General features: G+C 41.1%; 1 protein-coding gene across 9 annotated transcripts in view; it reads left to right on the forward strand.

Moving 5' to 3' along the window:
* Positions 1–7,241: 7,241 nt before the first annotated feature.
* The window catches only part of Bend7 (BEN domain containing 7), a 103,915-nt gene continuing 89,983 nt past the window's right edge, over positions 7,242–21,173 (forward strand). For 8 of the 9 annotated variants that reach the window (XM_046432450.2, XM_046432443.2, XM_046432442.2 and 5 more), the window contains exons 1-2: positions 7,242–7,375; positions 9,582–9,665. In XM_046432450.2, the coding sequence (XP_046288406.1) occupies positions 7,315–7,375; positions 9,582–9,665 (145 nt within the window). In that variant the 5' untranslated portion in view covers positions 7,242–7,314. The remainder of the gene's footprint in view (positions 7,376–9,581; positions 9,666–21,173) is intronic. The other variant, XM_046432448.2, reaches the window with a different exon arrangement.

Here is a 21,173-nt window from a genome sequence, read left to right on the forward strand (position 1 = left end):
TCCCAGCAACATTGCAGTTAGGTGACCTTGCTCAAGGACCAGGGCGGATCCGGGATTAGGGTGTTCCCGGTTTAGGATAATCGGGTTTAGGGCGTTCCAGGTTTAAGATTATTCCTGCTGGGAATAGGGCGTATCCTGCTGCCTGAGTTCCCCTTGAGTTCTCACGGGATTCAGACAGTATTTTTGGGGAGACAGAAACCCAGTGGGAGTGGATTTGGGCAGAGAATGTGGATTTCCCCAGAACGTGGTTGTAGACGGCTGGGGTGAGTTCGGGAATAAAGAGTTGCTGTTTGAATCTACAAGCTGTGTGGTGGCTCGTGATTTTGTGCCCAGCCAGACTGCGGCATTTGTGCCCAGCCATACTGCAGCAGAGGAGTTCCCTACAATTTGAACTCCTCTAATGCTTCAGGAAATATTTACTTATTTAGGACCTTCATTCAATGGCAAAAATGAGAATTGCAATGCAAGGGTAAATTATGCCATTTTATCTTCTCAAGAATGGCATGCAGGATTTCATCTCAAACAATTTTGAAGAGTTGATAAGCTTATATAATTGAAATAAGTTGAAGTCCATAGATATTAAATATCTGAATGAATAATTGACTCCTAATCCTAGCCAGAACTTTGTCTATAATATCACTGTCTGGCCTTGAGGTTTAGTAGCTCCAGAGTTGATTTGATTACAAGGATAAAAATGGATCCCTAATAAGATCTTACATGCTAAATCCTTGGAACCAGTGAACATTGCCTTATTTGGGGGGGGGGGATTTTAGTAGGTGTGATTAAATTAAGGATCTCAGCATATCTGAGTCCTAAATTCCATCATAAGAGTTCTTAAAAGAGAAAGACAAAGAGAAACTTATCTGAAGAAGGTGTGAAGACAGAGGCAGAGATCAGAGTGACTGAGCCTTGACACAAGGAAAGCCAGCAGCTTCCAGAAGCTGGAGAGATTTTCCTTTGGAGCCTCTTGGTGGAGCTCAACTTTGTTGAAACTGATTTCAGACTTCCAAACTTTAAAGCTGTGAAAGAACAAATTTTATTGTTTTAGGTCATCAAATTTGTGGTAATTTTTTACTGCAGCCTCAGGAAACCAATATACTGATAAAGTTTTGGTTTTTTTTTTTTTAAGAGTTCATGTGAATACAAGATAATATCTTACTGTGACAAAAAGGACTTATAAACAGCTTCATTAAAATTCAGATCATTAAGAATATAAACACAAGCTACAGATTCTGAGAAGATATTAGCAAAATAAATATCCTACAAAATAGTTATATGCAGAATACCCATTACATTAATAAAAAAGAAGAGCAATGCAAAATTTTTAAAAGAGTCAAGCCAGGCATGATGTACACCTGCAATCCCAGTGACTTGGGAGGCTGAGGCAGAAGTACTGCAATTTTGAGGCCAGTCTCGGCAACTTAGCAAGGCCCTAAGCAACTTAGCAAGATGCTTCCTCAAAATAAAAAATAAAAAGGGCTGTGGATGTGGCTCAGTGGAAGTATTTCTGGGTTCAATTCCCAGTGCCAAATTAAAAAAAAAAAAAAAGGCAAGCAAGACTTGACCAGGATGTCACAAAAGAGGATCCTCAAATGATCAATAAACATGAAAATATTCTCATCATCACTGGTCAATTGAGGAATGAAAATTAAAATCTTAAATGAGACAATGAGATACCCACTACTCCCTTACACCAAATTAAAAGAACTGATAAGGTCAAGTGGTGAAGATTTTTCTGTAATGAAATAGGAATAATTATAACTCTCATACACTGTTAGTGGAAGTGTAAACTGGTAAAACTACTTAGGAAAACTAGTTTGACAGTAATTTACTAAATCAAAACACATGTATATACTATGATTAAGCAATTCTAGTCAGGTATGTATGTATATTCACACATGAAAAAGTATATGCTTATGTGCACCAAGACTTGAAGTATACGAAACAAACCATCCACAGTAGAATGGATAAAAAAGTGGTATACACATATTAATAAGGAAAAAGAATAAACTACTACCATGATTGACTCTCAGAGACATAACTTTAAGCAAAAGAAGACAGATACAAAACAGTACACACTGTATATGATCCCTTAGATATCAAGTTCAACAATAGACAAATCCAAGCTATGGTGCTATGTGATAAAAGAACCATGGTTCCCTAGTGGAGGCACTATGGTGAGGGGTCTCAAGGGAGCCTGCTGGTGGCTTGGAAAAGTTCTCTATCTTCATCTGAAGGAGTATAGGTATGTCTGTGTAAGTAAAAGAAATTAACTGAGGTGTCCACTTGTATTACTTACTGTATATAAGTTAGATCTGAAAAAGGAAAGGAAAGGTGGAGGGGGGACTCTCATGAAAATTGAAGGGTGATCATTACAAAAGAGGAAAAGGACCAGGAAGGGAAAAGAAGAAGGAAAGGGGAAATACTGAGAAATGATATTGGCCAAATCATATTGTTATCTGTATACATGTATGAATATGAAACAACAAATCCCACCATTATGTACAACTATAATGCTCCAATAAAAAATATGGGGAAAAAGCTGATTTTTTAAAACATGAGAGAAAGAGAGGAAGGCTAATTCATCACTTAAAGAATCAGGAAACTGGCTTGCCATTATAGTTTAAAAAATGGTCTCATGAAGACGAATTTTTCTGTAACAAAATTGGAACATTAATATATACCAATCTCATTGAGTGATTAAATAAGAGAATTAGATCCTGTGGTAAATATCCTTGAGTTCCTAAAAGAGAAGCCCCATATAAATATAAGGCAATGTTATTTGTGGAGCATTCTCAAATCTTTCACTGATGTAATCTCATATATTTTCTCCTTTTAAAAAAATTATAACCACCAAAACTAAGGAAGTAAATGACTATGCAGACTTGTATTAGACAAGGAACAAACTGAGAAACAGGAGCTAATATATGGTTATCTACTTGATTGTCATAATATTTAAAAATTAAAATTTATACTTATTAAATCTTTCTAAAGGATCCCCCAGAATCTATTTAAGGACTGGCCCTTCAATTTCAGCGAATCCAAAGATTTATGAAAAGCTCAAGTTCAATAAAACCATTCTGCTCGTTTCCTTCTTTTGTGGGGGTTATTAATAAAAGTTAAACAATAATCAATTTGTAGTCCTACCCATGTACCATAGCATGGTTCAAACAAGGTGTTCCTCTAACTCTGATCTGTCTGACATGGTAACCACCAACTACATGTGGCTATTGAGCACTTCAAATTTAACTAGTTTGAATTGATTTGTGTAAAATACATACCACATATCAGTTTCAAAAATTTGTACAAAAAAGAATATAAAATATCTCAATAATTTACCGTCAAAATATTTATTGCAGTCAGTTAAATAAAACATTCTTAAAATAAATTTAATCTATTCATCTTTACTTTTTTAATGTGACTAATTGAAAACTTAATTACATATGGCTTTGCTCTTTTTTTTTTTCTTTTGCAATACTGGGGATTGAACCTACGCACACTCTACCACTGAGCTACAACCACCAGACCTTTTTTTTTTTTTTTTTGAAGCAGGGTCTTGCCAAGGCTGGGCTTGAACTTGCCATCCTCCTGCCTCAGCCTACAGGTAGCTGGGATTATAGATGTGTGCTAACATGCTCTGGTTGCATTATTTTTCTATTGGACAGCAAAGTTCTAAATAAGGATGGACATTTTCATAATACTATTTATTTCTCTGTAGACACAGTTTTCAAAAAGAGAGTTCTCAGAATTAGTGTTATGGTTATTGAATGTCTTCTGGTCAAATTACCTGTTTTTGTCAAAAATTAAAACCTATGTTTAATCTTTATAATCAACTGGGTTTTAGAATGGTCATATAATAAGATGTTTGGCCTGCATGATGTCATAGAATATTTGACCAATTTTCCCCGAGCTCTAGTAACATATAAATCTGTGGTTCTGAAGCTTTTGGGAGCTCTGAAGTATCGAGGCAGAGAACTGACCTTAGTAGTTCTCCTACAGGACTTTCTAGGACACCCCAACACAAACAAGATATTCAAACAAAAACAATACTGCTATGGACTGAATTATATCTCCTCAAAATTTCTATGTTGAAGCTCTAACCCCTAATATGGCAGTATTTGAAGAGGAGATCTTTAATTCAAGGCAATTAAGGTTAAAAGAGGTCATAGGGATAGGGCCCTAATCCAACAGGTAGCCTCTTATACAGGAAGAGGATCGATCTCTGTCTTCCTTTCTGTTGTGTAAGGACATACAGCAAGAAGGTGGCAGTCTTCAAGCTAGGAAAAGAGCCCTCATGAGAAACTGTCCCTGCTAGACCTTAATCTGGGACTTCTAGCTTCCAGAATGATGAGAAAATTAATTTGTTAAGTCATCCAGTCTATGATATTCTGTCCCATTCATGTTTTCTGGGTAAAGGTCCCTGAGCTTCTAATAGGAGTGACCATAAAAGATACTCTTGTTTAAGGATTTGCTTTCCTGAACTGAATGAAATGTTCTCTTACCTCCAGGCCAGATAGAACCTGGCCTGAAGGTGAGACTAGTGCAAACCCCACTTGAAACAATCTAATTTAACATTATGATTAATATTAATACTAATTATGGATTTATACACTTTTTTAGATAACGACATGATTATTGCACAAAGTGGAGAATAAGTAGATAGTTCTTGATTTTCTCTAAAGAATTAATAGGACAGGCTGGCCCTATGGTTCTCTGCAGACCAATTCACTCATAGACATCTTGGAAAACCAGGTAAAAAAAGTCCAGGAAAAATGACTATTATTTTTAAATACTGCTTTTAAATATTTTAACTACATCAAAACTATTCTCTTTGGCAAATGGAATTCACATCCTACTTGAACTGAAAATGCTAAATTGTATCTTCCCTAGGGATTTACTTCTTGGGATGACACCTTCAATGATTTCATCATAGTTTAAGCACAATAAAATCTCATTTTATGCTCCAAAGCATGAATAATTCTCAATGTTCCTCAATCAGTATAGCACTGAGCCTTGTGGCTACAGGAAAAACATTTAAAAAGGCATCACAAAAAAGGAAAGAATGGGTCTCAGCCTGGAGAAAAAAAAAAAAAAAACATTTGTTTCTTTAAAAAGCATTCCAGCTTGGCACAGTGGCGCACTCCTGTAATCCCAGTGGCTCAGAGGCTGAACAGGAGGATTGCAAGTTCAAAGCCAGCCTCAGCAAAATTGAGGCCTTAAGCAACTAAGTGAGCCCCTGTCTCTAAATAAAATACAAAAAAGGATTGGGAATGTAGCTTAGAGTCCCTGAGTTCCATCCCTGGTACCAACACAACAACAACAACAACAAAAACATTCCAAACAGTTTTAGGTTTTAAGCTTGGTTTTAAAGGGGTTGGGGTGCAAATAGGGTAGCTGCTTTAATCACTGTTACCACTTTAATTCATTCCATCACCTATCAACTCTTGAAGATCCATGGAGCCCAAAGAAATCTATACAAACTTTCATCTGTCCCATTCATGATTTCTGGGTAAAGGTCCCTGAGCTTCTAAAAGGAGTGACCATAAAAGATTCTCTTAGTTTAAGGATTTGCATTACTGAACTAAATGAAATGCTCTCTCTCTCACCTCCAGGCCAGGTAGAACCAGCCTTCCCATCTGCTGCATGCTACCAGAGACCTCAGGATGTGCAACTATGCTGCTGCCACCACTTGGTTTGTAGCTTATTCTGTGTTTGTGTCTCTGCTAGTTGCTTCCAACTTCTTCCTTCCTCGGCAGTTGCCTATTCCTGTGTCCCTGTTGAATAGCAGTTCTTGAGTGGCTCTCTCCTCTTTGGGGAGACCCTCAGTGAGATTCATCACATTTATTAACAAATCTTGTCACTCTTTTTCTCTCTGCGCTTTGAGGCCATCTGAATTTGCCACTGTGCTGAAGGAGCAGCCCACCTCTTTACTCTTTGTAATTCGGCTAGAAATGATCAGTTTGGCGGCAGTACTTTCAAGCATGTTAGATCATGTTGCTGTACTGCCAATCCCAGGTGGTGTAAAATTCTTTTCTATCCAGCTTTAAAGATGTTGTGAACAAGAAATGGTGCCTATAGTGTGCTCTTCGCTCCCCAAAGAATATTACACAGAACTAATAACGGCTTTCTGTTTATGTCGATTATTTTGGCATCTTACATCAAGTGTCAGAGCCCCTGCACCTGCCCTGACCATTGCTTCCCTAAGAGTGCACAGAGCCATCAAGCACACCTCACCCTTCCACCCTCTCCAAGCTCACACTGCAAGTGCTCTTCCTAGTCTATAACTCAGGAGCTTCCTACAGTCCCCAAGATCGTGGTAAATTTAGAATTGAAGCTTACTCTTTTCTATATTCTTCCCACCAATAAATTCTAAAATCTCTTTTCGTTTCCTTGCAGAGCGCAGATGGGTAAGTTCCCCCACCCGCTAAAACTTGCCTAAAATCGGTGAGTCTGGCCCTTTCACATCCCAGCTCTCAGGCCAAGGAGTGGGCTGGCCACTGAGGGTCTACGACCCCCGGGACCGTTTACAAGCACAAGCTCGGCGCGGGGGAGCGGCGGAGGGCGGCCGGCAAGCGGGCTCTGTGAGCCGAGACCCGCAAACAGCCCCGCGTCCCGGGGACAGGCCAGCGGGCCAGGGCCAGGGCGCTGCGCCGCGGCCTCCGCGCCTCCTCGGGGCGCCGCGCGGCCAGGCCGGTGACGGCGGCCCCCGGGGATGGCGACGGCCGGGCTCCGCCAGCAGGTGGCCCCGGGGTCCCGGCGGCGCCGCCCCCTCCGCCGGCGCCCCTCCTCCCGCGGGGGCGGTCAGCGCCCCGGCCGGCTCCGCACCCGCCGCCGCCCTCTCTCGGCTCGCCCGCCCGCCGTGTCCCCGCGGCCGCCGCCGCCGCCGCCGCGTCCGCAGGCTGAGCCCAGGCGGGCCGCGGCAAGCGCCCGGCTGCTCCTACCCCCGCCGCCGCGCCCTCCCCGCCGCCGCGCCCCCGCTCGGCCCGCTCCCAACGGAAAGTTGGGCTGCGGCGGGCGGCGTTTGGAAACCGCGAGCGAGCGGGCAGGAGAGCTGCTGGGGGGGCGCCTAGGGCACCGGGAGGCGCGCCGCGAGGGGCCAACTTCCCCCGGGAACCCGCGCCGCCGGCCCCGAGCCTGGAGCCCCCGAGCGGGCTCGCGGTGGTTCTTCCCGTCCCTCGGCCTCCCCCCCGCCGATTCGAGACGCGGACCTTGGTCCCGGCGGCTCCGCGGCGGTGACACGAGCCCGCGCCGCCGCCTCAGCCTCCGCCGCCTCCTCAGCCCCGCCACCACCGCCGCCGCCGCCTTTCCCGCACTATGGAGTTCTCGGAGAGGAAAAGAAGCAGGAAATCCCAGAGCTTCAAACTGGTGAGCCAAGGTAAGCGGCCGGCCGCTGGCGGCGGGAGGCAGCGCCGCACGCCGCGCACTCGGCCCCGAGCGCCTGGCCGCCCGCGGGGTCCACGCCGGGGGCGCGCCCGCCGGACCCCCTTCCCCACCGGAGCCGGGGCCCGCGGCCGCTCCCGCTCGCGCCGGGGAAAGTTGTGCGGGGAAAGGCTGGGTGTTATTTAACGTCCACAAGTCGGAGGGCATGTCAGGAAATTAGCAAACAATGACACCGGGGGGCCGAGCCCTCCCGGGGGTGCCGCGGGGCCGCGCTGGGGCGGCGAGGCTGCCCAGGCCGAGCGCGGACCCGCCGACCGGGGATTTGCTGTTTTTGTTTTGCTTTTCCCCCAAAGAGAAGGGGGTACAAAATGATCGCTGTTCTTACGGAGAAAGAAGCTCATGAGGTGTCCAGGCTCCAAGCGGAATGTTGACATCTAACATCTTTTCGAGCTGGCAGATTTAGGTTGGAAAGGTGTTTTAGACTAGATCACATACCAGTGTGATGAGTCTCCTTAAAATCAAATAACCCAGCGAGTTCCTGACCATGGAACAGGTGTATGCCACACTTGGGCTTTCCTTTTGTCAAGGAAGGGGAAAGTTGAATCCAGTCTTGTCTGTGCCCAGTTACTTGTTAAAGTCTGTCTTCCTGATTTGACTCTTTAAAAAATGATGAGAACTAAAGATAAGAGCAGAGGTGAAAACATGTGAAATCGCATTGTGTCACTTTAAATTGGAGGCAGGTGGCTTTTTTTTTTTCATTGTAATGTTACAAGCCCTAATATTGAGTTTAGACCCACCCTGTTTAAATACCTTTGAATCAACTTGAGGTCGAAGCCAAGCCACAGAACCTGTCCACTTTTCCTGGATTGTTTTATCTAACCTTGGCATCAGAGTAAAGAGCCACACAGTTGTTTCAACAACCTGCAGAAGTCACACGTAAACTGATGGAAATTGGAGGGCAATTGCAAGTCATCAAGTTTTCCCAACTAATATAAACTAACTGAGATGTGGATTCAATAAAGCCTGCTTTGAGTTAGTCTGCTAATGGTTTAATTATAGACATTTTGAGGATCTGCTAATCTCTGTTTCCCCTAATTTAGTTTGGGCACTGTTATATGAAAGAGGCCTGTAATAGTTTATGTATGCAAATGTTTGGCTCTTCTCTCTTTCTTTGTAAATTTTTTTTTCCATAGGAGTGTTGATTACTCAGTTATTTGTACTTTAAAGTCTCTCTCTGTAACTGCCCTGTTAGTGCTTTTTGATTCATTCAGGAATGTAGGCTGCTTTCTTATTTATGACCTCAGGGAGCATACCACTTTATCTTAAAAGTGAGAGTAGCTTTATCGACATTGTCCTGTGACATCTAAAGCTAAAAAAATGAAATAGATGTTAAGAAAAAAACCTCTAGTAATATTCATAGGTGATGCTGCTTTGTAAGAAGCAGAAGATTGCCAGAGAACAGTAGCCTCTAAAGAGAGAAGCTTATAAAAAATATTACATTATGTTTTTAGACATTAATTGACATAGCAAGTTTTTCTTTTTTCTTTCTTTCTTTCTTTTTTTTTTTTTTGAATCTTGGGTCTGAGTCTTCTCTTTGCTTTGCAGGTGCATTTTTTAGAAAATAAGCACTTGCACATTAAATAAGGTGCCATAGCTGAATGAGAAAGATCCACTTGTGTGAAAGATGAAAATCTTGCTTCCTTTCAAATTATACTGTACTTGAAGCAACAAATTACTATTTTTCATGTGTGCTTGCGTCTAAGCAGCTTGAAGGCTGAGATTTTCTGGGTAAACTGAGAGTGCCAGGTAACTAAAGCATACTGTTGATATGCTCATAAAAATGGGTTGTGGAGATAAATTTGGAAACCTCCTCTGGCCTATGATTTGGCAAGATTTTTCTTTTCCTTATAAATATACTTGCTGTCTCAAAAGAAAAGAAACCTAATAATTGACATCGGTGCACAGAATTTACCATGTAACCAAGCCTAGCTATTTTTCTAAAGTCAAAGTAATCTGTCAAGTTTGTGGACTTCAGAGTAAAAAAAGTTTTAGGGATTATATTTACTACAAATTCTGTGATTAGTGAGTTCTCAAAAACATGTTTATAAATTATATCATAGAGAATGAGAGTCTAGACTTCATTGCTTATTCCTATCTTGAGGTCAATATAATTCTAATTTTTTATTGTTTTCTCACACCAGATTATCACCAGGAGGTTTATAAGATCTCAGAATTCAGCAACGATGTTAATGGGGAGGCCAAAGAGACACAACCCATTTTTTTAGGTAGGTTCCTATGTCAATTAATTTCTTAGTAAAACAGCGTGGCCATTTGCAATTAGGGGGAAAAAGAGATTGTGCGAGAACGGGAAATGTCTGCCATTGCTTAATGTATGACATTCTTTTCAAGACCTTTTATTTTACAGATTGCCAATATATCCCTTATTAACATTGCTAAAAGTTGTAATTTCAGACATAAATGTTTATTAGTGTCTACACACAGTGCTAATTATCACTCACTCACAGAGCCAGATGCTGACCATGCAATTTTGTCGCTCTATGCTCACCCCATTTACATTGCATATTTGCTGGCATGCTTCACTGGCAATAGTTTGTGTAATTGGGGTATTACATCTTTGACATCTGGATAACAGAAATTCAATTTCCAGGAAGCTGCTATTTGTTTGGTTTTGCTTCTGCCTTGGGTGGGATAGAGGATTAATGTGCTGTCTTATTATAATGTCCCTTCACCTCTGTGGCCTGGTTGCTAATCCTGCCATGACAAAATTAAATTAAATCTACAGTCAAAAAGCGTAAGGAAAATAAAAGTGTGATTGTCTGCCTAACCACTTCTTTATAGTGCTAGTTATCAGTGAGTATCTTCTCGTTTTCCTGGCTTTGTGTTCTTTTCTTACCAACATTTCTGGTCAAGGAGAATGGCTCTGCCTTTCTCCTACCATCCTAGTTCCTGGCTAAACTCAGGGATAAGCAGAGCAAACGCAGAGTCTCTGAGACCATCCAGCAAGTGTTGTTGCTCCACATATGAGTATGTAGCCAAAAGTGTCACCACTTCATCCATGTGTAGTTTTGGTACAAATACTGTACACAAAGGACTATGGATATGCAGTTTGTTACTTGCAGATGTGAACCAAAAATGACTTAGGATTTTTTTCCCTAAGAGTAAAGTGCCCATAAAGACAGAAAAGACTGTGAATGGTGGCATTTGGCTTCAGTTTTGCCCATCTGGAATATTCTATAACCCCAAGTAACAGGGTGTAAGCTAGGTACTGCACATCCAGGAAGCAAGCCTGAGAGAAAGTCAGGGCAAGACTGATGGAGAGCAAGGACCAGAACTGCCTTTTGGCTGGGTTCTTCAGGTAGCAGGATCCCTGCTCAGACCAGTGAGATAAGTCCTTTAAATTGAAACATCATGACAGCTGGAGGGTATGGTGTGCTCTAATCAGGATCTCTGTTTTACTTTGAGGGAGAGGAAGAGTGTGTTGCAAAGGGCTTAGAAGAGGCAAATAGATACTTAGTGAAATAGGAGAGAAACATCAGTATTTCTTACTGAACCATCATTGAAGATTCGTGGATCTCTCCTTTGAGGCCAGCACTGCTCATAGCACCTGTTGACTCTTGAGAGAACTAAAACCCAAAAGGCTTTCAAATGAACCGCTGTGGCCCAGAAAGAGAGAGTCTTGGATTGTACACTTTGCCGTTCCCTTATGTGGTCAGTTGAATTCTATATTTAAGTACCACTGGATTTAGTTTTTGAAATTAAAAAAATGTGTTTTCTAGTAGAAAATTTACATTTATAATATAAATAGAACTTCATGTCCTTGATTTAGTTCTTCAATGAAGGTCTCCCTACAACCCCCTTTCTGCTGTGTGCTTAAAAAGTAGTTTGGGTGCTGGAGTAAGTTGAGAACACAAAAGAGGGAAGATTGAAGAACACGAGGATTTCTCAGGATTCAGAGTGCTCAGGATTCAGTAAAATGTGGATTGAAGGTGGCCGACATTGCTGCTTTCCTTTTTCCTAGTTTGAGTTGAGGAAGTATGAGAATGCCAATAAATAACAGCCTGGGGATGGACTTTCAAAGTGGTTGGTCAAGGGGGGCCTTTGACATCAAGGGACAAAAAAATTCAGCAGCCCAAGAGTGTGCTGTAGGTTATTTCTCAATCTTTTGCTTTTCTGGGGAAAGTCATATATGGTTCCCAAAGAAAATTTGTCATTTGAGATCTTCAGGATAAATTTTGAAAAAGAGTAGAAGTGATTATACAAACATGAATTTTACAGCAGTTGGAAATAGTCACTGATAACATCTGAAATTAGAAATTTTGTCATTGACAGCATGAAAGTTTGTGGATACTCTCCTCAAAATAGATTTAAATCAGGTTTATCTTGTAAATTTCAAGGCTACTTTTAATATTACTTATGATATGAAGTTTATGACATCTTTGAGAGCTAGAGACCAAAATTCCAGAACTGTTTCATCTGTAGGAAAGTGCCAACACATGGCCTCCATGATGTCATATAGGACTTTCTGCTTTCAAATGTATGTGTTATCTTTGACACTCAGTGTCTAAGATTAAAGTTCGTGTCCCAGGGGAAAAGAGAGTGCTCCAGAATTTAGCAGAGGTTCCCACATCAAATCTGTTTCTCTGGAACATTTTTAGACTGTGAACTAAGGTAGTGCATTCAACATGTCAGGTAGCTCAAGAGTGTGAATGGCTTCAGTGCTTTGGGAATTACTCACACATTTTTAATTTGATAATAGGGTCAGAAGAGGTAACTTTACCCCATGGACATTGACTTTCTCAAGCTGGTTTGAGGGAACTACAGTAAAGATTTGAGCACTGTTTGGGGAAAAACAATTCATTTCACCAATTGTGTTTTTGTGAGAAAATACTATGAACCCAACACTTTTCTGGAATGGGAATGGGGTCAGAATGGATAGAATAGGATCCCTGCTCTCAATGACTAAAATACAGTTGACGGGGGCAGGCAGGACAAATTCAGGAAGCAGTTAGCAATATGTACCAGCTACAACAGCTGCAATTTGAGCTGGGTGCACAAGGCTTTGAGTTGAGCACTTTAAGTGAATTATTCACTTCTCACAGCAAATCTGTAGCAGTCATCATCATTCCTGTTTTGAAGATAAAGCTTAGAGACATTAAGGTAGCCTGACAAAGGTCTCTGTACAGGATTGTTACAGGTAGGGTCCCAATGCAGGTCTTCCTGAGCTTTGAACATCCCACCATACCACCTCTCTGGGTGAATATAATTAAATGACTATTGTGAATGATTAGGGCAAGGAGCAAAACAGAGTTGGAAGGGGACAGTGCAGACTAGACCTTGAACTATGGGAAAGATTTGGATAAGCAGAAGATTCCCGGTGGGAAAAGTGATATGAGCCAAGACAGAATGATAAGCATCATTCTAATTAGATGGTAAAATGTTTTACCTTATAGTTTAGAAAGCACTTTCATATCTGTTACCTCTTAGGATTTTTACAGTTTACCCTTGAGGTGGTCAGAGTGGTTATTATTATTATTCCCATAATAATGGAAACTGAAGCTTAGAGTGAAGTGATTTGTTCATAAGTAACAGAATCTAGAGTAAACTCAGGCTGCCTATCCAAATTTCCCCTCTCCCATGTTGAGGCAGGCAAATTTACAGATCATTGAGACACTTTAGCTGGTAAGTAGATACTTCTTAAAAGTTAAATTAGGCAATTAATTTATTATTCATAACAATAATATAAATGTTAAATGAAGTCTCTTTTGTATGTTGGATTTTAAGTTGGATTTACTATTATATTGCATAAATTTGAAATGTTTTATTTTTCAGGTATTCAAATATCATTTATTTATTTATTCATTCATTCAACAAACATTTATTGAGCTCCAATTACATATATACCAAGTCTGTTCTAGTTGTTCTTTTTAATATTCTATTCAGTTATACAGCTTTCAGTGGATGAAGCACATGGTGTGGTATCCATGCCAATTGAGCAGGGTTGAGATCTCTGAATTGTTAAATCTCTTTTCTGTCACTTTCTTTATGATGGCTGCTCCACTAGGGTCCTCAGAATCTCCCCAAAGAGGATTCACTCAGAAAATTCCCACACACCTTTACAAGTTATGAAGTTTGCCCTTAATGGCAGGTAATGTGTATCCCTGGAGAATGGGGAACAGCTATGTGTGGAACATGGGCACTCTTCACCTAGGGTCTGGGGGCCTGCGGCCCACCTCAGTTCTTGTCTGACCTCAAAGGGCTAGAGCTGGGACTCTCCTCCCAAGAGGCATGCTGCCTCATCTGTGATAGGAGTACACAGGTAGGACCCAACCTTGGATAAAGTGAAGGGTCAAGGGGGCCAAGAGAAGGAAAAAGAAGAACCCTTGAAATCCCATCCTTTGGAAACCAGAGTGTTTCACCTCTGTTCCTCTTCTCTGGAGCTCCATCCTCATCACCATGGCCTGATGTGTCCTGTGTCCCTCTCCTTTTTCATGTTAGTTCTCCCCCTTTTCGATGGTGGACTGAAAGGGACAAAAAACTAGGAATGTCTCTTAGGGTTAGGAGTGTGGCCAAGGTCAGTGTCATTTATCAATAGTTTGCTGCATGCTAAGAACTTTGTAAATGTCATTCCGTTAATTGTCCTGAGAAAGATATTGTCATTCCCTTTGATAGATGGAAAATTTGAGTTCCCTAAGTTGCTTAGTAGCAAAGCCATGAATCTTTCTCTCTAAAACCATGTCCTTGACCACATGACACGCTTTGTTCAGTGCACTCCCATGTGGAACCCCCAGCATGTACAGTGGCTGCAAGGGGAACAGCTGTTCCAGGAAGGGCTGAAGAAGGCTGGGGATGTGCCTCAGTGGTAGAGTGCCTGCCTAGCATGTGTGAGGCCCTGGATTCAAGTCCTATCACCACCAATAAAGAAGAAGAGGAAGGAAGGACGGAAGGACAGATGGACTGAGAGACTTACATACATCCCACATTCCTGTGCAGGCCTCTGCAGCTTATTAGAGTGTCCTGAGTCAACTGTTTAAAAACCCCCAATCTTGATGGTTTCCAAGATTGCATACAGTACCAAAAATGTCTTATTATACTATATGTCCAAAAAATGGCTTCAAAAACAACCAGCAAAGTTTAGAGAGTGTCTTAGAAAACTTGAGTACCAATGGCTTCTTTAAATGTATGTGTGAATATAGATAGGTTTTGGAAGACATGGATATGGATTTTATCACTCTTACCTATTACTTGTTGCCTAAAGTTTGGGAGGCATTTGTAATTTGGCTCACCTCAGTACTTTCATTTATCATCTGGGCACTACTGCAGCTATACCAGGAGGGCGGGTATTGTTATCTAGCTCATGTTTTGCAAATGTGATTCTAAGGTCAGAAATGAAAGTGATTTGCCCAAGGCCACACAGTACTTAGTAATTGACCATACTTAAAATCAGGTCTCTTGATATTCATTTCCAAACGCTTCTTACCATGTCAGAACTGCCTCAAATTCCGTCTCATCTCTCCCATTCTGCCCCCACGGGCTCATCTTACTCAGGAAGATTTTAATTGCCTTCTGATGGACTCTGGAATGGCTAGACATTCAGTAGCCCCAGTCTGACCCTACCTGAGTCTCCTTGCCTTCAACTTCCAGGGAACCTTCTCCCCTCAACCAGCCTGCTCCCCAGGAAGCAGGACTTGCCCAGGTGAAAGGGGATACCTTGGATCAGAGAAAAGTGGTGGACAGAAGCTTCCTCTTAGGAAAACCCAGGACCCATCAGGAAGAAAGGGAGTAGGGTTTGTGTGCTGGATGCTTCCCATACGTACCATTTAGCCCCACGGCAGTTCTGAGGAGGTATTATTATTTCCATTTAATGCCGCAGTCTGGCTGGGCACAATTCAAGAGCCACTTGTCAAAAGAAACGAACTTTATTTTTAGAACCACACACGCCAAACCACACAGCTCCTCAGGAAAACCCTCAGAGCCCAACTGCCACCACCGGCTTCCCACAAGCCTCTCAACCTCCCCGACTCCTCCTGCTCTTGAGGCCGATTGGCTGGGTCGCATGGGCAGAGCCAAAAAAAAGTCCCCCAATGAGCAGCTCCGTGGTCTGAAAGGGCAGGGAAACAGCCCAATGAGCATCACTGCAGAGGAGCCAATCAGTTGGCAGCTAGAAGTTTGCTGGGGCCGCTGTGAGCCAATCATTAGCTGGCAGTTGGAAGTTTGCTGGCAGCTGGAAGTTTGCTGGGGCCCCATCGGCTGTGGCTCTCAACAATTTAAAAATATTTTTTTTTCTTTAGTTGTTAGTGGACCTTTATTTTATGTATTTATATGTAGTGCTGAGAATTGAACCCAGTGTCTCACACATGCTAACCAGGCGCTCTACCACTGAGCTATGACCACGACCCTTATTATTTCCATTTTTAAGATGAGAAAAAAATGAACCTGTAGAAATGTTAATTTGCCTGAGGTCTTAGAGCTATCATCTGGCCACATTCTTTTCCTCTTTGCTGTGCTGTCTCAAGGAAGTGTAGTCCTGTTCTCCTCCTTTTCTGATTGCTATTTCTAGCTTACCTTTCCTTTCTTATCTCTCTCTCCACCTCACTGAAAGAATCGTGCTTGTGCTGTATTCTCCATCAATCCCTCCCAAAGCCCCTTCTGTTCTCATCTCTGCCTGCTCACCAAGGCCTTCTCCATGTAGTCTCCACTCTCCTATCATGTCTTATCACATTTCCAGATTCCAAAGTCTTATCTCTTTTGACAGTGTTTAAAGTGCAACCAATAATAACTAGACTGCAAGCCTTCTTTATAAATAAAGCCTAAATTTCGGTTGAAAACTTGTTTCATATGGACTCCGAGAATTAGACATCAGCAGCAGCTGTTTTCAGATGGGTCAGTGTTATCTTAAGAACCTCTGTAAGCCGGAGGCAGTTAGTGAGCAATATGTAGCAGCTACAACTCAGTGAGACCCTGCCTCTAAATAAACTACAAAATAGGGCTGGGGATGTAGCTCAGTGGTTGAAAGAATCTCTGTAATGCTGTACCAGTGTCACAGCAGAGTACAGAATGAGAATGCATAGGGTTTTCCATGTGTGCTGTGTTACTTTCTTTTGTTTTTGTTTTATGGCATTGGGGATTGAGGCCAGGCGCACCCTCAACTGAGATACATCCCCAGCCCCCCTTTATAATATTTTTTATTTTGAGAACAAGTTTTCATTAAGTTTCCCAGGCTGGCCTCAAACTTTTGATCCTTCTGCCTCAGCCTCCTGACTAGTTTTGATTGCAGGCATGTGCCAGGCGCATGGCTTGTGTTGCCTTTCATATTTGGGTTTCTCTCCTTTTTGATCTTTTCTAGATTTGTAAAATATTTCAAGTATGTCTCACAAATTAACATCAGAAATCCCAAATTCTATGCTACTTTAGTATATTACAAAAGACCCTTTTATCTGGGCAAGTCCTGCTTACTGGGGAGCAGGTTGGTTGAGGGGAGAAGGTTCCCTGGAAGTTGGAGGCAGGGAGACTCAGGTAAGGTGAGACTGACTACTGAATGCTCAGTGAAGGGATGCAAACGTGATTCTAGAGTCTAGAAAAATTTATAGCATAGTAGAGAAAAATCAGATTGAGAGTCAGAAAACTTGGTTTGATCTCAGGTTATCAGTTAATAACACCTTGGACAAAACTCTTGAAAGGTTTTCTTTATCTTCTGTAGTAGAATTATTATGTTGTCCAAACCACTTCATCAGGTTCTTCTAAGCACATAGAAAATCCTATACAGGAAAAGACATTTTCAAACTAGAAACCACTATATTCTTATTTTTTTTATCTCCATCTTCGTCTCCTTACAAACTATATGTACACTTCAGTACTGAATAATAACATCACTCTTTTCTGGCACTTACCATATGCAGTCTAATATTTACTTACTTTCTGCCTGACTTTATTGTGTTCCGGCTCACCCCTGCATATCCTCCTTCAGCCCCATCTTAACCATTGCCACATTGAATCCTGGTTGTTTATTTGCACCGTGTCTTGTTTCTCCTAATGCAGATCGTCAGATCCTAGAGGGCAAGTGTGGCCTGGATTCTTTTTTGGGTCTTCGTCTCCAGGAGCACCTAGCACAGTTCTGAGTTTTTAATGCTACTCAGCTGATAGATGTTTAAATATTTGTCATTTAAATATGTGGCTATATTGGGTGCTGTCATATTAGTCTTTGAAGATTCATCTTAAAATGTACTACCATACTGAGACTTTAGAGAGATTTGATGAGTCAAACTAAAATATGTCTCATAGAACTTGAAGAAGCTTTTGTAATATATTAGAGTAAAAATTTGGGGTTTCTGATAATGATTTGTGATATATAATTTAAAATTTTTACAAATCTAGAAAAGATCAAAAAGGACAGAAACTCACATATGAAGACCATACACATGAAAAATCACATGTGTTCTATTCATTTTGTACTGGGCTGTGTTAGAGAGGTGGCTAATACTTGTACAGTGTTAGAGAGGTGCCTAAGATTGCACTGGCCATCTGAAAATGGATGTTGACATTGTCTATTTCTAGGAGTCTACATGAGACAAGTTTTTCCATCTTAATTTAAGAAAATAAGACCATGTATTAAACAATGTCAGCAAACCTGTCACATTTCTGAGGGAACAGGGCCCTGTATACAGCTTCTCAAGTTGTACCTACCCACAGGTGCCCAGCAAGGGGTGAATGGGGCTGACTTCCATCCTGCATCAGTTCACCAAGGAAGTATCAGCATTTGTGTTGAGGAAAATTTGTCTCTTTGTTTCTCAGGAAGGCTTGGTGTGGTTTAGCAACTACCCATAAATGAAAAGTGTGATGTGTTGTGATATTTTATTTTTCTTACACTGATCATGACCAAGTCATAAAAAAAATCATCTGTGAAGGGCAGAATCCAAGGAGATGTATTGACAGTTTGGCCTTTTTTGGTTCCCTTGGGAATATGATTTTATTTTGGAAGAAAATAATATAGCCATCTATAAGAGAAAATAAAGATTTTGGAACAGTGTGTTTTGCATCTCAAAGTTAAAAATAGACCTAGAACATTGACACAGTAAGGCTGTTTTCCTTATAAGTAACAGATTATTGGAGGGGACACAACCTGAGAAGGGATGTATTGGCAGTAGCAGGTAGAGCTGGCCTAGAGACTGCAGAAGCCCAAACATATAGCAGTTGATCTAGGGGATGCCTTTAGGCTCCTTCCAGTTTTTCACACAAGTTGGGTTACTCTTTTTCCTGAAATTCTTCATCATTTAATGCTTTCAGGTGAAGACCTGAGATGGTTAACAAGACAGCTAAGGCCCTGTATGAGCTGCCACCTGTCTGATTCTTCCAGCTTTTTCCTGGCCCACTCCTTCTCATCTTCCAGGCTGAGCCTTACCAGACCACTTTGCATTCCTCCAGTGGCCCTGCTTCCTCATGTTTCAGGCCATGAGCTTTCTCCCCTCAGGGACTTCATGGATGTACTTGGAAGTCCACTCTTGCCACCCCATCCTCCCTCTTTGCCTGGCTCTCTCTCCTCCCTTGAGATTCCAAGTTGCTGTGCCTCTACCAGGTAGCGAGCAGATTCCTCCTCCCCTTCTGCAGTAATCTGTACCTGTCCCTGTGAAAGCAAAGGCACTATTAGTTTACTTACAGACATCCCCCACTGGATTGTAAACTCTCTAAGGAGATTATCTCTGTATTCCCACTGCCCAGCACTATGCTAGTCATATAACAAACATCAATAAATACTGGATGAATGAAAGAGAAAACTGATTTTAAATTTAATAAAATGTGCAGTCAACCAATTGGAAACTTTATTATTCAGCTTTTACCTCTAAATTCTCACCCTGCCTCAGTGGTGGAAATTCATACATCTTTCTTAGTTGCTAACTGTACCCCATATATCACAAGTGAAGTATATCAACACTAACAATGGAGTGTTACTTTTAACTGTGTAGATTTCCTATTTTACTAAGTTAATAAGAGCCCCCCTCTTTAGGTATTTCAGCCTACCTCTGAAATAGGATGCAGTACCATTCCCCTGTGTGTAGACTGGCCTCCACCCACCAGCACCTTGCAGACTCACATTGCACCATACAAAGTCACCCCTGGAACATTGTAATGCTGTGGTCTTGGCATATCCACTGCTTGTCTCTTGGCCTAGAGTGACCTCTATTACCTGTCTGCATGGTCTGCCTTTATTTATCTATCCAGGCCCAGCTTGAGTTCTTTCAGAATGAAACTTCTGTGTCTAAATGTTTAAATGTAAATATTCTTAGTATTCAGTATTTGGCATGAAGTAGACTCTTTTTTTTTATTAGTTACACATGACAGTACAATGATCTTGACAATTCATACATTTGAATCAAATTGGGTATAATTTCTCATTTTTCTGATTGTACAGGTTGCAGAATCACATTGGTCTCTTAATAACAATTTTTAAATAAATGAGCAAATGTCATGTTAAGACATAATTTCCCACCAGTTATTGTCCAATCTGAGTATGACAGTGGATTTAATTGAGTTTTCTTTTGCAGGACTGTCCCATGCAGTAGTGCATGAGGTCTTCATCCTACTTACCCTTAAAATGTTGGCAGCATAAATATACATAAATGTCAGTGGCTCCTCATCTAGACATGACAATCAAAAGTGCCCCCTACATGTATGAGCTACAGCACATAGTCCTTAGTAGGCCATGGTTGTGGGATCAGTCATCTTATGGAATTTAACTTTGGACAGAAAAAACTAGTTATACAACACTTACTAACGTGGATATGTTCTGAGCAGTGTGTCATTAGGTGATTTTTGTCATGTGTGAACCTCAAAGGGTATATTTGCAAAACTAACTTTTATGATGTTGCTATTCAATAATCTCTTATGGGACCACCCTTGCATATGTGGTCCGCCATTGCTGAAAACTTCATGTGGCATATAGCTGTGTTCCATTGCCATCAGCTGAAAACCCTTCCTTTGTTGTCTAGTCTATTCCTTGTCTGTCTGTCTCATGATCCAATTCAGCTACAAGGCCATGACTAGAAGAGATCAAGGGCACATTCCATTGATGGTCATGTTGCTGTGCCTCCTTTCTATATAAAGAGCAGCTTATTATATGTATATTTTATAATATATTTTAAAATCATTATAAAGTTTAGACAGATTTTCTTTCGGTATTCTAGACACTCAGTACCCTTGTAAATAAGAATCTATACAATCGTTCTCTTAGTATTACATTTTTCAAACATGTACAAATATACTGTGTGATTTGAGTTCCAAAGGTTTTACAATGTTTTTTTACTTGGAAATCAAATTTTATATCTGAAAGGTTAATGGAGAAAACTAATTATGCTATCTGCTAACCAAATGTGTGATGAGACATTTGTCTCTGTAATTAACAGCAAGGAACTTTTATAGTTTCATAAAATCGAATGCTATATAGAGTATTCTGTGAGCATTTATTTGGATGAGGTGTCCAAAACAGAGATGTTTATGGATGATATAAAGTTGAACTGAAATGTAATGCAGGTGTCTGTGCATCTTACAACATTTCTCATTGTTGAAATGGAAGCCAGAAGATTAATAACTTTACTTTGTCATGATAAAATAAGTAATGTGTTCTTGGAACAGTAGTACGGTACATAAGTTACTCAGTAATTCCAAGAATTTATTCTGTTCCAGGAATAATATCCTTAACAATTTATTTTTACAGAAAAAAGTTGATGCAACATAACAGACTATGAAGTTGCTTGTATGGTTAATGGAATTATATCTCAAAT

The sequence above is a fragment of the Marmota monax genome, unplaced genomic scaffold, assembly GCF_021218885.2.
Source record: "Marmota monax isolate L192 unplaced genomic scaffold, Marmota_monax_Labrador192_F-V1.1 WCK01_AAM20220418_F8-fsc00090, whole genome shotgun sequence".
Lineage (NCBI taxonomy): Eukaryota > Metazoa > Chordata > Mammalia > Rodentia > Sciuridae > Marmota > Marmota monax.